Source organism: Triturus cristatus, chromosome 3_1 (genome assembly GCF_964204655.1).
Source record: "Triturus cristatus chromosome 3_1, aTriCri1.1, whole genome shotgun sequence".
Lineage (NCBI taxonomy): Eukaryota > Metazoa > Chordata > Amphibia > Caudata > Salamandridae > Triturus > Triturus cristatus.
This window is the reverse complement of record NC_140583.1, coordinates 479,644,858-479,659,740: the sequence shown is the minus strand read 5'-3', so window position 1 is coordinate 479,659,740 and position 14,883 is coordinate 479,644,858. Positions and strand designations below refer to the sequence as shown.

At 45.9% G+C, this 14,883-nt stretch overlaps 1 protein-coding gene across 1 annotated transcript in view; it reads left to right on the top strand.

Annotated features, from left to right (window-relative positions):
• Positions 1-14,883, top strand: part of IL16 (interleukin 16) — a 482,340-nt gene that overhangs the window by 288,501 nt on the left and 178,956 nt on the right. The window contains exons 9-10 of the mRNA XM_085644300.1: positions 8,725-8,842; positions 10,494-10,626. Coding sequence (XP_085500426.1) covers positions 8,725-8,842; positions 10,494-10,626 — 251 coding nt within the window. The remainder of the gene's footprint in view (positions 1-8,724; positions 8,843-10,493; positions 10,627-14,883) is intronic.

Below are 14,883 nucleotides of genomic sequence, written 5' to 3'. Positions count from 1 at the left end.
AAGTGACGAGCTATGGGAAATTGTCTGTCATTTTTGTTAATGGCCCTGAGATGTTCCAAGATGTGCTTTTTAGCCATATGTGTAGTGCTCCCCACATATTTAAGATTGCAAGGACATTGTAAAACATATACCACAAATGTACTGGTACATGTGAGGAATTGTTTGATCTTGATCATATTGTTGGTACTAGGATTCAAATACTCCTTGACCATATGACTATTGTTGCATGCCTTGCAGTGTCTACAGGAGTAGAAACCTTAAAGGTCTCCCCCTCTGTTGGCATTCCTATTGCTAATGTCGTTTTGCACTCGTAGATCTTTAAGGTTACGTCCTCGTCTGTACGTAATTCTGGGGCGATCTGGTAAAGTGGTACCTATGATAGCATCCCCCTTGAGTATACTCCAATTTTTGGCAATACACTTGTGAATTTGATTAGAATTGCCATTGTAATTCAAAATCACACGTGTTGGGTTTTCATCAGGATTTTCATCCTGTGTGGCATTGTTGTTGCTTAATATAGTAGTCCGTTCAACTGTTTTTACTTTCTCAGCTGCCTTTTTCACCACCCAATTGGGATATCCCCTGTTTAAAAATCTTTGTATCATGATTTTTTCTTCTTTCGCAAAGTCTTCCTCAGTACTGCAATTTCTTTTTGCTCTGAGCAGCTCCCCGTATGGAATACTCCAATCACTGCTGATGTTACTGACCAGAGTAATGTTAGAATGATTTTGATTCAGTTTTTTGATAAACTCAAGGGCCTGTTGCTTGTCACCGCTCCAGACGACAAAAATGTCGTCTATATACCTGAGCCATAAAACAACTTTGGCCAATTCATCTTTAAAATTGATGGTATTCTTCAGATCTTCCTCCCACGCCCCCATGAACAGATTTGCAAAACTAGGCGCCAAACATGTGCTCATCGCGGTACCGTGGGTTTGTACATAAATCTCGTCATTGAACATGAAAAAATTATTTACCAAACAGAACATAATCATATCTAAAATCATGGTGGTATGTCCTAAATGTCTTATGTTTCTCTGTTTGAGAAATCTGGCACAAGCTTCAATCCCTTGATTGTGTTTTATCACAGTGTACATGGAGTTTACGTCCATTGTTATAAGTAGGAAATCACTCTCCCATGCAAGATTGTCAATTTTTTCTAGAAAATCTTTAGTATCTCTTACATAAGAGGGTAGAGCCACCACATACTCCCTGAGAAAGTGATCCACATAACGTGATACATTTTCTAAAGCACTGCCCTTGGATGAAATTATCAATCAATCAGTGACACTTGTAAAGCGCGCTACATACCCGTAGGGTCTCAAGGCGCTGGGGGGGGGGGGGTGCCGCTACTGCTCGAACAGCCAGGTCTTCAGCTTCTTCCTGAAGGAGAGGTGGTCTTGGGTCAGGCGCAGGTCGGACGGGAGGGAGTTCCAGGTCTTGGCGGCCAGGTAGGAGAAGGACCTTCCTCCTGTAGTTGCTCTGCGGATGCGGGGGACGGCGGCGAGGGCGTGGTTGGCTGATCGGAGGTGGCGTTTGGGAGCGTAGAAGTTGACTCGGTTGTTGAGGTAGCTCGGGCCTTGGTCGTGTAGGGCTTTGTGTGCGTGGGTGAGGAGGCGGAAGGTGATTCTCTTGTTGATGGGGAGCCAGTGAAGGTCTCTCAGATGTCCGGAGATGTGGCTGGATCGTGGGATGTCGAGGATGAGTCTGGCTGAGGCGTTTTGGATCCGCTGGAGTCTCTTCTGGAGCTTGGCGGTGGTCCCGGCGTAGAGGGCGTTGCCGTAGTCCAGTCGGCTGGTGACGAGGGCCTGGGTGACGGTCTTCCTGGTCTCTGTGGGGATCCACCAGAAGATCTTCCGTAGCATGCGTAGGATGTTGAAGCACGCCGAGGAGACGCTGTTGACTTGCCTGGTCATGGAGAGGGAGGAGTCCAGGATGAAGCCCAGGTTACGTGCATGGTCTGTCGGTTTGGGTGCGGTGCCCAGGGCGGGAGGCCACCAGGAGTCGTCCCAGGCGGAGGGAGAGGAGCCCAGGATGAGGACCTCCGTCTTGTCCGAGTTCAGTTTCAGGCGGCTGGTCGTCATCCATTCGGCTACCTCTTTCATCCCTTCGTGTAGGTTGGCTCTGGCGGCGGCGGGGTTGTTGGTCAGGGAGAGGATCAGCTGGGTGTCGTCGGCGTAGGAGATGATGCTGAGGTGGTGTTTGCGTACGATGGCCGCGAGGGGGCTCATGTAGACGTTGAAGAGGGTGGGGCTCAGGGATGATCCTTGGGGGACGCCGCAGATGACTTCGGAGGCCTCTGACTTGTAAGGTGGTAGGCGGACTCGCTGTGTTCTTCCGTCGAGGAAGGAGATGATCCATTCCAGCGCCTTGTCCTGGATTCCGATGTTGCTGAGGCGCCGTATTAGGGTGCGGTGGCAGACCGTGTCGAATGCCGCGGAGAGGTCTAGGAGGATGAGGGCCGCTGTTTCTCCATTGTCCATCAGGGCTCGGATGTCATCGGTGGCGGCGATGAGGGCGGTCTCGGTGCTGTGTTTGGCTCGGAAGCCGGACTGTGAGGGGTCGAGGGATCCGTTCGTCTCGAGGAAGGCGGCCATCTGCTTGTTGACGGTCTTCTCGATGACTTTGGCTGGAAACGGGAGAAGCGAGATGGGGCGGTAATTCTTGAGGTCGGTGGGGTCCGCTGTTGGTTTCTTGAGTAGAGCGCTGAGTTCGGCGTGTTTCCAGCTCTCGGGGAAGATGGCGGTGTCGAAGGATGTGTTGATGATGTCTCGCAGGTGGGGTGCGATGACAGCGTCGGCCTTGTTGAAGATGTGGTGGGGGCAGGGGTCGGTTGGTGATCCGGAGTGGATGGAGTTCATCGTGCGGATGGTGTCTTCTGTGCTGATCGGGGTCCAGGCGTGGAGGGTGGTGGTGGGGGGGGCTGGCTGGTCGGTCGTGGTGTGCGTTGGTTGGTTGTTGAAACTGCTGTGTATGTCCGCGATCTTGTTGTGGAAGTATGAAGCCAGGGAGTTGCAGAGGTCTTGCGAAGGGGTGATGTCGTTGTTTCCCGCGTTGGGGTTGGAAAGCTCTTTCACGATGTTGAAGAGTTCCTTGCTGTTGTGTGCGTTGTTGTCCAACCGGTCCTTGAATGCTGTTCTCTTGGCGGCGCGGATCAGCTGGTGGTGTTTCCGGGTGGCAAGTTTGTAGGAGGTCCTGTTGTCCGGTGTCGGATCCCTTTTTCAGACTTTCTCGAGGGCTCGGCAGTTCTTCTTGGAGCTCTTGAGTTCGTCGGTGAACCATGGGGCCTTCTTGCTGCCGGGTCTGCTAGGCGGGGTCCTCAGCGGGGCGAGTTCGTCCGCGCAGTTGCTGATCCACTTCGTGATGTTATCGGCGGCCTGGCTGGGGTTCGCTGAGCTGGCAGGAGGGTGTTGGCTCAGGGAGGTGGCGAGCTGGTCTGCTGTGATCTTGTTCCAGCTTCTGCGGGCGGTGTGTTGCTGGTGTTGGTGGGTCGTTGTTCTCTTGAAGGTGAAGTGGACGCAGCTGTGGTCCGTCCATTGAAGCTCTGTGGCGTGGCTGAAGTCGATGTCTGTGCTGGATGAGAAGACGGCGTCGAGTGTGTGTCCGGCGAGGTGGGTGGGGGTGGACACCAGTTGCTTGAGTCCCAGGTTGGCGAGGTTGTCGAGCAGGGTGCTGGTGTTGTGGTCGTTGTTGTTCTCCAGATGGAAGTTGAGGTCTCCCAGGAGGATGTAGTCAGCGGAGGGGAGGGCGTGCGGGCTGACGAAGTCGGCGATGTCGTCGCTGAATTGCGTGCGTGGTCCAGGGGGTCGGTAGATCAGGGTGCCTCTGAGGGTGGTGTTCGGGTTGGTGTGGATCTGGAAATGCAGGTGTTCGGCGCTGGTCAGGGTGTTGTCGGTGCTGGTCGTGAGGCGGATGGTGTTCCTGTGGATGATGGCGATGCCTCCTCCCATCTGGTTGGCGTTTCGGTCCCTCCGGACGATCTTGTAGCCCTCTGGGATAGCGATGGCGATGTCGGGAGCTGAAGAGGCGTTCATCCAGGTCTCCGTGAGGAAGGCAACGTCTGGGGCTGTGGTGTCGAGGAGGTTCCAGAGTTCGATGGCGTGTCTGTGGACGGAGCGGGTGTTGAGGAGGATGCACTTGAGGTGGGTGCTGCTGGAGTTCGACTTGGCGGGTGCTGGTGCGGGGCTGGTCCGGCTGCAGGAGAACTTGCAGGCGTGGCAGCTGAATGGTCCGTGGGTGCGTCTTGGAGTGGCTTGGTGGCATTCTGGGTGTCGGCCGGTGTTGAGAGCGGTGAGGGTGGCGGCTGAGTACGTCAGGCGGGTCGGTCGGGCTCTACGGGGGCCAGGGGTCCTGGCACTGGGCGCGGTCCAGGCGCGGACGGGCGCAGACGGGCTTACCTTTGGCGCGCCTTCGGCGCACAATCGGCGCGCCCGCTGCGCGTGACCGCTGCGCGTTCGCACGGTCGCCATTTAAGGCGAAGTGCGCGGGTGGGCGGGGCAGCTGGGAGGCGGGAGCGGGGAGGGTTACAGAAGAAAAAGGGGTGGGGACAAGCGGCGGTGGCGGGAAGGGAGGGCGGGGGGCGGAGCGGTAGGCGGACAACCAGGAAGGAGGGTACACACGATACAATACTGAACAGGCACAAAATAGCGACAAAAACGGGGAAAAGCAGAGAAAACAACAGATCAGTGAGACAAGCACAAATACCTGACAAAACAACCAACCAAACAAAAATTATGGGTCTCCCAGGCGGATTGTCCCTGCATTTGTGGGTTTTGGGCAAAAGATATAGGATGGGGAGAATGGGATGATCCCTCTTCAAGAAACAAAATTCTTCCCACTCTATCCATCCCTTGTCTTTCCATTCTGTGAGTTTCTCCCTGATGGCAGTTAAGCTCATATTGTAGTCCGTGCGATTCGATTTCCTGTAAGTGTTGTTGTCACCTAGTTGTCGATCAGCTTCTTGAATATACATGTCTTTAGGTAAAATAACGATATTGCCGCCTTTGTCTGCGGTTCTTATCACAATACTGGGGTCAGCTGCTAATTCACACATAGCTTTTTTCTGAGCTACTGTTAAATTATGTTTGAAATGCTTCATTCTTTCGGACCAATTATTGGATCTCAACTTTAATAGGTCTTTACCTACTTGATCCTGAAATGTATCTATATTATCGTGATTCATTTTGGGGAGAAAAGTTGATTTTGGTTTAAAGTTTGTACAGGCAGCTTTATCATACCTGATCTCCATCTCATCTAAAATGCGGAGTGCATCAGAGCTCAAATTCAGGCCCTCTTGATCTTGTTCAAATTCATTGAGTGCCATCATAGTGTCAATATCACCAATTGCTAGTTCCTCATTGGGTGTTGAATGTTCCCCATGTTGTGCATCCCTGCTTCTGGCAGGTTTCATTTTGTACCATTTTTTTAATTTCAACTTTCTACAGAATTTAAAAATGTCATTTCTGTAGTCCACATAGTTCATGGGTGCAGAGGGGCAAAACGATAATCCTAAACACAGAGTTCTCTTGTCTTTGTTATTGATTTCTCTTGTAGACAAGTTAATAATAGTCTGGTTTACCTGTTTATCATCCATAGTCAGTTCTTCCTGAATCGAGCCTGTTTTGTTCCCACGTGCTCTTTTTCAATCTCTTTTTTGTCTCCTTACTACATGCTCTGAGCAGCCACCCGGACAATCTCAAGTGGAGTATTCCGTACGGGGAGCTGCTCAAAGCAAAAAGAAATTGCAGTACTGAGGAAGACTTTGCGAAAGAAGAAAAAATCATGATACAAAGATTTTTAGACAGGGGATACCCCAATTGGGTGGTGAAAAAGGCAGCTGAGAAAGTAAAAACAGTTGAACGGACTACTATATTAAGCAACAACAATGCCACACAGGATGAAACTCCTGATGAAAACCCAGCACGTGTGATTTTGAATTACAATGGCAATTCTAATCAAATTTGCAAGTGTATTGCCAAAAATTGGAGTATACTCAAGGGGGATGCTATCATAGGTACCACTTTACCAGATCGTCCCAGTATTACATACAGACGAGGTCGTAACCTTAAATATCTACTAGTGCAAAATGACATTAGCAATAGGAATGCCAACAGAGGGGTAGACCTTCAAGGTTTCTACCCCTGTGGACACTGCAAAGCATGCAACAATAGTCATATGGTCAAGGAATATTGGAATCCTAGTACCAACAATATGATCAAGATCAAACAATTCCTCACATGTACCAGTACATTTGTGGTATATGTTTTACAATGTCCTTGCAATCTTAAATATGTGGGGAGCACTACACATATGGCTAAAAAGCGCCTCTTGGAACATCTCAGGGCCATTAACAATAATGACAGACAATATCCCATAGCTCGTCACTTTGAATCTTACCATTTCTCTGATCAAACCAAACTTTCATGTTACATCATAGAACAGGTAAATGTAAACCAAAGGGGAGGCAATCGTACCTTAAAACTTAGACAGAAAGAATCGAGACACATCATAAGCATGTGTACCCGGTACCCCAATGGACATAACATTGTTGAAGAAATGGCAATTCATCTACAAGAGGAATAGCCACCTCTGATGACTGTACTATATTTCGGGGTGCACTATTGAAGGGCTTTTTTCATCTTTGCCTTTTTTCAGGATAGGTTCATGTTCTTGTTTTTGATGTGTCAAAGAGCCTCACCCTTTGCCATGCCCTATGTTTAAAAAGTTTGGGTTCATAGAATGTAACCGACTAAAAAGTATTAGAACAGCAAAGTAAATATATTGTAAAATGTTAATGATAAGTGTAATTTGATAGTGATCATCTGTAATTCGGGCTGATCATTTTTTAATATATGCATTTCTTCTTTTCTTTTCTTCTTTCGTTCACAGGATGAAAGGGAGAGACGCTGTCACAGGCTTGCGGCACCTGTTCCCTAAACCTTTCTCCGTGATTCTTCCATTTTCTCTCTTCATCACAACAAGTAATACACAAGGAGTTATTTATACAAATTTGGAGTTATAAAATATGTTGGGATCAATGCACATTACTGATATATGTAGATTTCTTATGCACTTTAATTGGGAGAATTGGGGTTTTATATTTGTTTATTTCATGATATCTTTACATGACAGGACACATCTACATAATGCCCCACTAACCAGGGTTTTAATGAGGTATCAGTAGTACAACTTTGTACGTAGACATTCCATCTTTGACTATGTTTTGTTACATTCACGCGTAATGAGCAAACGCTAGCATGGGACAAATATACGACAGCATTAATAGCAATCAACAAATGATGTGTGGAAACAGTACTACGTTTCCCATAAGACACCTTGCCGTATGTTACGCATTGAATTCATGTTCTTAGAGCCAGTACGAGGCTCTTTGACCATATGATGCCGTCAAAGAAAGCTGATTGGCTTTCATGTTACGAGGTTGGGAAATATTTATTATGCTTTTTTGAACAACCTCGGGTAGCAGATTACATACTACTACTATGTGTAATGATCACCCCAAAACATTTGCATTGTTAAATTCGAAGACGATGTTATACATGCTTTGTTCCATGCATTTTACTCCATGTTAAGATGGTGTACGATTTCGTGCGTATTCTGTCTGTCTGTCCTCTTTCCATGTTTGATGACTTTACTGGATTGAAAGATATTTAATGAACAAATATCCACAATTTGTTGTGTGAACAAGCCCTCTTTAGGGCGAAATGCGTCACGACAGGTTTATGACTACAATAAACCTCTTTGTTTTGGCATTAATTGGACCCTGGTGTTTTATTTTGGACCCGAGTGCTCGTTGGGAAGGTTGTTCTCGTATGCATTGATTTTACCGGTTCCTCCGCCGGCATCGAGCCACCCCCTCAAAGGTGAGGGATCTCCAGAAGGAGGTCTGTGCATCACTCAATATATATATATATATATAAAAATCAATATTTTGTACAACTATTTTCTTTACATTGACATTTTTTCCCCGATATGTTTGTACTTACCTGTTTAAGTATAGGGAGTCGATATTTTTGCATTCAATATTTTGTATCTATATTTTTTACTTCTAAATTTTTTACATCGATATTCTGTCAGTGAACCACCTATTTTGATACTGATGCATGCTTTACACTTGTTTTCTTTTGAGTTAAGGCTGACTGCTGTGTACCGCAGCTACCCAGGACTCAGCTAAGGTTTGATTTAAAGAAACATAACTGGACCTGTTTTGGATTATTAACATTATTACTTGGTGAGGTCTCACAACCACCCCATCTAATAATCCACTTTTATTACAATTGACTGAGAGATGTAATGCTAATGTGTCAAGAAAGGTTGTGAAGTGAAAGAAAAGGGGTCATGAGCAAATCACGAAGAGTCCACAGGCAGTGTGGTGGCAGCTCTAATGGAGGAAGGGCAGGACTCTGAGCAGTATCAGTTTACAAGGTTAGCAAAGGTACGGCAGACTACAATACGAGTGGTTCCCACAGATTACATAGTTGTATCACTAATGCCCAACTTTGACACAGTTGTCAGGTGTATGTCTTGTTCAGCTCTATGAATGGAAGCGTAAAAATTTTTATGTATGTATTTACATGCACATCGAGTCATGTACTTTTGATATAAATATTTCAGATTATATTTTTTTGAATAATGTAGGACTAATGACATGGATTATGCGTTCCCCGCGTAAATCGCGTATCCTTACTGTTGTATTTATTGTTCCAGAGGCTGGAGTTGGTCTTGGTATAGGAATATGCAGCGTTCCACACTGCCCAGGTGTCTGTGGGATATTTATCCACACACTTTCACCAGGCTCAGTGTCACATATTGATGGAAGGCTCAGGTATGTTCACTGTCAAAGGTGCTTGTAGTGTTATGTCTGTGTGTATCGTCATTTTCGCATTTTCAGAATTCAATTATTTTGTTCCTCACATTGTACTTGTGTAAATATCATTGTTATTTGCATTGATTGTGCATTCTAGCTTTCTATTCATCTACAAACTGTTGTTTGCATGTTATTGATAGCATAGGGCTTTTTCACAAGCATTCTTACACTCGTATGTGTTATCTACCAGCACAAGAACGGTCTCTTCTGCTTCAAAATTGGAAATTCAAATGCACACAATAAGAATCACTATTGCCTTAACTCATGTAAAAGGTGAGCATGATAAGGGTTCGGATGCAATGAGTTAGCAAACTAGGGTGGCCTGAAAAAACATGTTTGCATTTACTTACTTGGTGTGCACTAGGGAAGACATTTTGTCACAGGGGAAAAGATATCCGTTTGGAGAAATAAGAAATTATGTAAAATATTCACACTAACACTAAACATGTGGTTTCTCCATGGCACAACCACCTGGCCTAGGGTTAGGGACTTATTCCTAGTAAAAAAAAGGTTTGTGACTTCCAAATAAACCCTGCATATCCAAGGTTGGAGCAGAAGTAAATCTCATCTCTCAGATGTCATGCTTTATGAATAGAGCCCGCAGAGTACAATTTGGTTACCCCATGCATCAAACAAGGGCTATACAAAAGTGTCAAGGGCTCCTTGAATTTAAAGAACAGATGTGAAGGTACCACTGTCTTCCGATACCGGAATCGTCGCAGCCTTTATAGCAAAATTCGCACATTAGAGGTGTTCTGTCTCCCTATCTAAGCGTTTAGTTGGCTCTCTATTCTTAAGCTTTACATATGCTATCTGTTGTGTCTTCTTCACTCTCCTACAATTGCACGCATATTTTATCCTCCCAGCAACACAAAGGGGCCGATTCCGATCTTGCTCTGAAAGCCCTACGACTGACTCTGTCACGTAGAGCTTTCCGACCGACTTGTGCTCCGGGGCTCCGAGCGACAGAGTACGATGCGCTTGGATCCCCATTGAAGTCAGTGGGATCCTGTTGTACGTCGTGTACATAGGCTTCCATCGTGAAAAACGTATGTCTTGGAAAAGGGGCCCCCCCTGTCGCGTGTTCGAGTCAGTGCCCCCCGCAACGTACACGCTGTCTGAGTCTTAGGGCCCCGGTTGAAGGGGGGTCCGGCGCAGATCCCCAAAGTACGCTTCCCCGAGCTTTTTCGAGCCGAAGGCTCCGACTCGCACCGGCTACTCACAACACGCATCGTACTTGGTCGGACAGAAATCGAACGCATTGCACCGCACGCATCGGACATCTTTGAGTCGCTCGGGAAGCATTGCTGACGGGTACGAGTCGGTCGGAGCGGAGGCGATTACCGCATCATACTTGCTCACTCGTACAGCTGTACAAGTCGCACGGAAATCACACGTTTGACTCGGACTCGATACTGGCGGATGCCGCTAGGAGCCCTTCCGAGCGAGATCGGAATCGGCCCCAAAGAAGTAAATCAAAGATCACACCAGAAATAGAAATAATAGTGATAAAAATGATACTAAAATTAAATAAAACCTGTAAAACATTTTTCATGATGGTAATGAAATTTTAGCTCATACATTGAATATATGCTGTTTACTTTTATAGGTGTGGAGATGAAATCATAGAAATTAATGATACAGCAACCTTGAATATATCCATCAATGAAGTTTATGCTATTTTAAGCCACTGCAGTCCTGGACCGGTTCAGATCATTATAAGCAGGCACCCTGATCCTCAGGTACAGTACACTTTTCAGCTAGTCATAGAAGATTCCAAAGTGGGCTTGTTTGGAAAGTAAGAAAGTGCCTTTACACACTGGTATTTACTCACAGCATATCGGGGCCATTTGTGTTGTTTTTGCTCCTGTCTTTAGATGGAAACAAATAATTAAATTGGCATTGGTAGGCCTACCCTACAGAGTATCTGGCTTCCACCGCCATTTACAATGGCGGTTCTATGTCTGTGAGTGATATTGGTGATGGCCCTGCCATCAGAAACAATCATTGGCAAAGCAAATAGGTCTCAATTTATTGTAATATGTGCAAACATATGGAAATACAAATGCAAATTTGACGGTGCCTATGCACTAGTATATTAAAGCCAGGCCTATCAAAGTCCTAAACAACACTAAATCGAAGACTCAATTGCAGTCATAATTTTTCTGTTTTTGTTTATATGTGAAAAGAAGGTTAGATTGTTGGGAACCTTCATAATAGTCTGAAACAAATGCAAGACTATAATGAAGGCAAGGTAGCCATCAATATATTCCTGCATTGTTTCTGTATGAAAGTTAGATCAGATGAGAGAGGAGCCTTCAGTGTAGTCCAAGGTTAATTTCTATGAGTCAGAATACAAAAAGGCTTCCTTGCCATTGACTGAAAAATAATTATAACTATTACCCAGGCCCAGCTTCAGTGAAGCCACCAGGAGGTTAAAGTAATGAGAAAAGACGTGTCCCCAACAGTAAGGAATATATAAAACATAGTTCCAGAGGCAATAAGCAGAAGTTGGTGGGAGCTGTAAAACAGTCGAAGTCTCTGCATTGTCATTGGTATCTCTTCCTGAGCCTATGATGATCTCACTGAGATGAAAAAAAAGAAAACACTAGGTGGCCATGATAGGGTCATGCTTGTACATAAGTACTGACGAAGAGGTAACATTGAAAATTAGAGAAAAAAATGATTTATTGAAAAAAATAAAAAGATAGTTTTTGCATTCAATGTATGTAATACATAAAAAACTGAACATTTAGAAAGAAAATAGTAAATTATGCATTGTAATAGAAGGTAGAAAAGTAAATTGATGCAGCCAAGAGCACGCTTTGATTTGGCAGTGCCAATATAACCTACTGGCGGTTGCCAGTAGGTAGGTATAGTTCAGAAGTAGTTTCCATAGTAAAAGTAGTTTACTATGGAAACTGGTCCCGGGATGTGAAAATTCAGATTAAATGTAATAGAAGGGGTCATGGTAGAGATACCCTGACCACATGGATGCAATATAGGGTTCTGTGAGGGACACCTGATAAGCAAGAAAATGGCCCATAGCTATCTTTTTTCACATGCGAGGATTCTTGAATACAGCCATAAAGTTAAAAAATCTATGTATATGCACTCACAGACACACTCAGATACTCATAGACTCACTCACAGACCCATTCAGACACTTTCCCACCCACTCTGACACTCACACACCAACTCACAGACCCACTCAGACAGTCTCACACCCACTCTCAGACCCACTCAAACACTCTCACACCCACTCATAGACCAACTCAGACACTCACACACCCACTCACAGACCCACTTAGACTCTCACCTCCACTCATAGACGCACTCAGACTTGCAGACCTACTCACAGACCCACTCAGACACTCACACACCCATTCAGAGATGCACTCAGTCACTCACACACCCACTGACAAACCCACTCCAACACTCTCACCCACTCAAGACCCAGAGAGTTACACCCACTCACAGACCCACTCAGACACTGGCACACCCACTCACAGACCCACTCAGGCACTGTCACACCCACATACAGACCCACTCAGACACTCGCACACCCACTCACAAACCCACTCAGTCACACACCCATTCAAAGATCCACTCAGACAGTCTCACACCCACTCACAGTCACAATCGTACACTCACACGCCAACTCACAGACCCCCTCAGACACTCACACACACACTGACAGACCCACTCAGACACTCACACACCCACTGACAGACCCACACAGACACTGTCACACCCACTCACAGATCCACTCAGACACAAATACCCACTCACAGACCCTCTCAGACACTTTCCCACCCACTCATAAACCCACTCAGAGACTTGCACACCCACTCACAGACCCTCGCACACCCAAGCACAGACCCACTCAGACAATCACACGCCCCCTCATACACCCACTCACATAACCACTCAGACACTCACTCACCTGGGTTAAACCTGGGTTACAGGGACATTACAGTTAGGAAATAGCATTAAAAATGTAGAAACTCACTGAAAATAACAAAGGTTATAGGGACGTTTTAGTGGGGAAATAAAATGTAAAAAAAAAACACATAGAATTCCACTGAAAAAAACAAAGGTTACAGGGACGTTTTAGTTAGGAAATAGAACTGAAATACCCTTAGAAATGTACACAAAAAAACAAAGGTTACAGGGTCAGGTTCACATTTTACATGCATCAAACCATAGAAATTCAGCAGTTATAGTTACCTCAGCTAACTATAACTTACGCCCCCATAATGCACTGCCTATGCCCTCATATGTAACATCACTCATGACATGGTCAGTGACATTACTGATGACATCATCCACAGAACCACTCACATACCCACTCACACACCCATACAACCCCTCACACAACCGCACACACACCCACAGAACTACTCACATACCCATTCAGTCACCCACTCATTCATCTATAGAGTCACTCATACACCCACTCACCAATACAGTCACTCACACCACCACTCACTCAGCCATACAGCTAATCTCAGGGCCACTCATTCACCCATACAGTTACCTACATGCCCAATCTCTCAGCAATACAGCCACTCACAGACACTGACTCTCCAATACAGCTACTCATGCACCTACTCACGTACCCATACACCCACTCAAACAGCCACTCACTCACCCATACAACCACTTACATACCCAGTCACTCTCCCATACAGCCACTCACACAGCCACTCAGTCATCCATACAGCCACTCTAACACCCACACACCGACCCATACCACAACTCACACAGCCACTCACTCACCCATACAGCCAATCACGCTCACTCACTAATACAGACACTCACACAGCCTCTCACTCACTCATACAACTACTCACACATCCACTTATTAACCCATACAGCCGCCTACATACCCATACAGCCACTCACATACAGATACAGACAGTTACACAACCACTCTCCTGCCAAGTCACAGAAAATAGCTATGTCCTGGGGTGGCACCCACTGACATACCAGGAGCCAACCCGGGGGGGGTCCCCAGGGTCATCTATGGCTCCAGGAGGGGGGCCCCCTGTCTTGTAGTAGGGCCTGTCCTTTGAAGGTGGTGGTCCCCAGGGCCAAAAACAGCCTGGAAGGGCGGCTGCGAGGCCCCCCTCCCATTTTAAAAAATTGAATTTGGCCCTAGGGAGTTGATGGTCCCTGGGGCTGTGGGGGTCCATGAGCCCCCATCACAGAATGAAATAGCCCCGGGGAGGTGGTGGTACCAGGGGCACAGAGGGCTCCATGAAGCCTCACGATTTATAATGCTGTAGCCCCGGGAGGATGCACGGGGGGTCTGTGAGCCCCCTACATTTTGTTTACATATTTATGGCCGCATGCCCCCCGGGACCTGGCTCACCCGGTAGCACAATGATAGAGAAGCGTGGTGGAATATATATATAACTCTCATCACCAGTTCCTCTGAAAACAGGTACCAACACCACGGGATTCTTATCACACAGTTCTTTATTTAATTGAGCACTATGGTGTAACACGCTTTGACAGTCTCCACTGCCTTGCTCACACACGAAAGATGCCATTTTCTCCCCATTAAATATACCTTGCACGCTGTGTGTGCATAGTGGCTTAGACATAGTAAACACACTAGTGCAAAGGTTTATACACATACTTTGTTTTTAAATTGTATTATTTTTATTTTTCTCTTTCCTATTATTCTCATAGTTCTTTTTGATTGTTTCTACTTACATCTCAGTAGTTATAAATTTCAAAGTGCTAGTGCTGTAAAAAGTGCTCAATTAAATCCTTCATTGTGCAAATGTGCAAAAAATACAGTACTAAGAAACATTACATGAATAGCTATAATTATATCTCTAATAACACAATAGAAAAATAGCCAACCTGTCAGTAATTAAAGTCCATTATCTATAGGTAAGGGCAAGACTGAAGAACTAATAAATACACAAATAGAAAAATAATGGAGATCCCAAGTGAGCTGTGTTGATTAAAAGAACTTTGGCGTA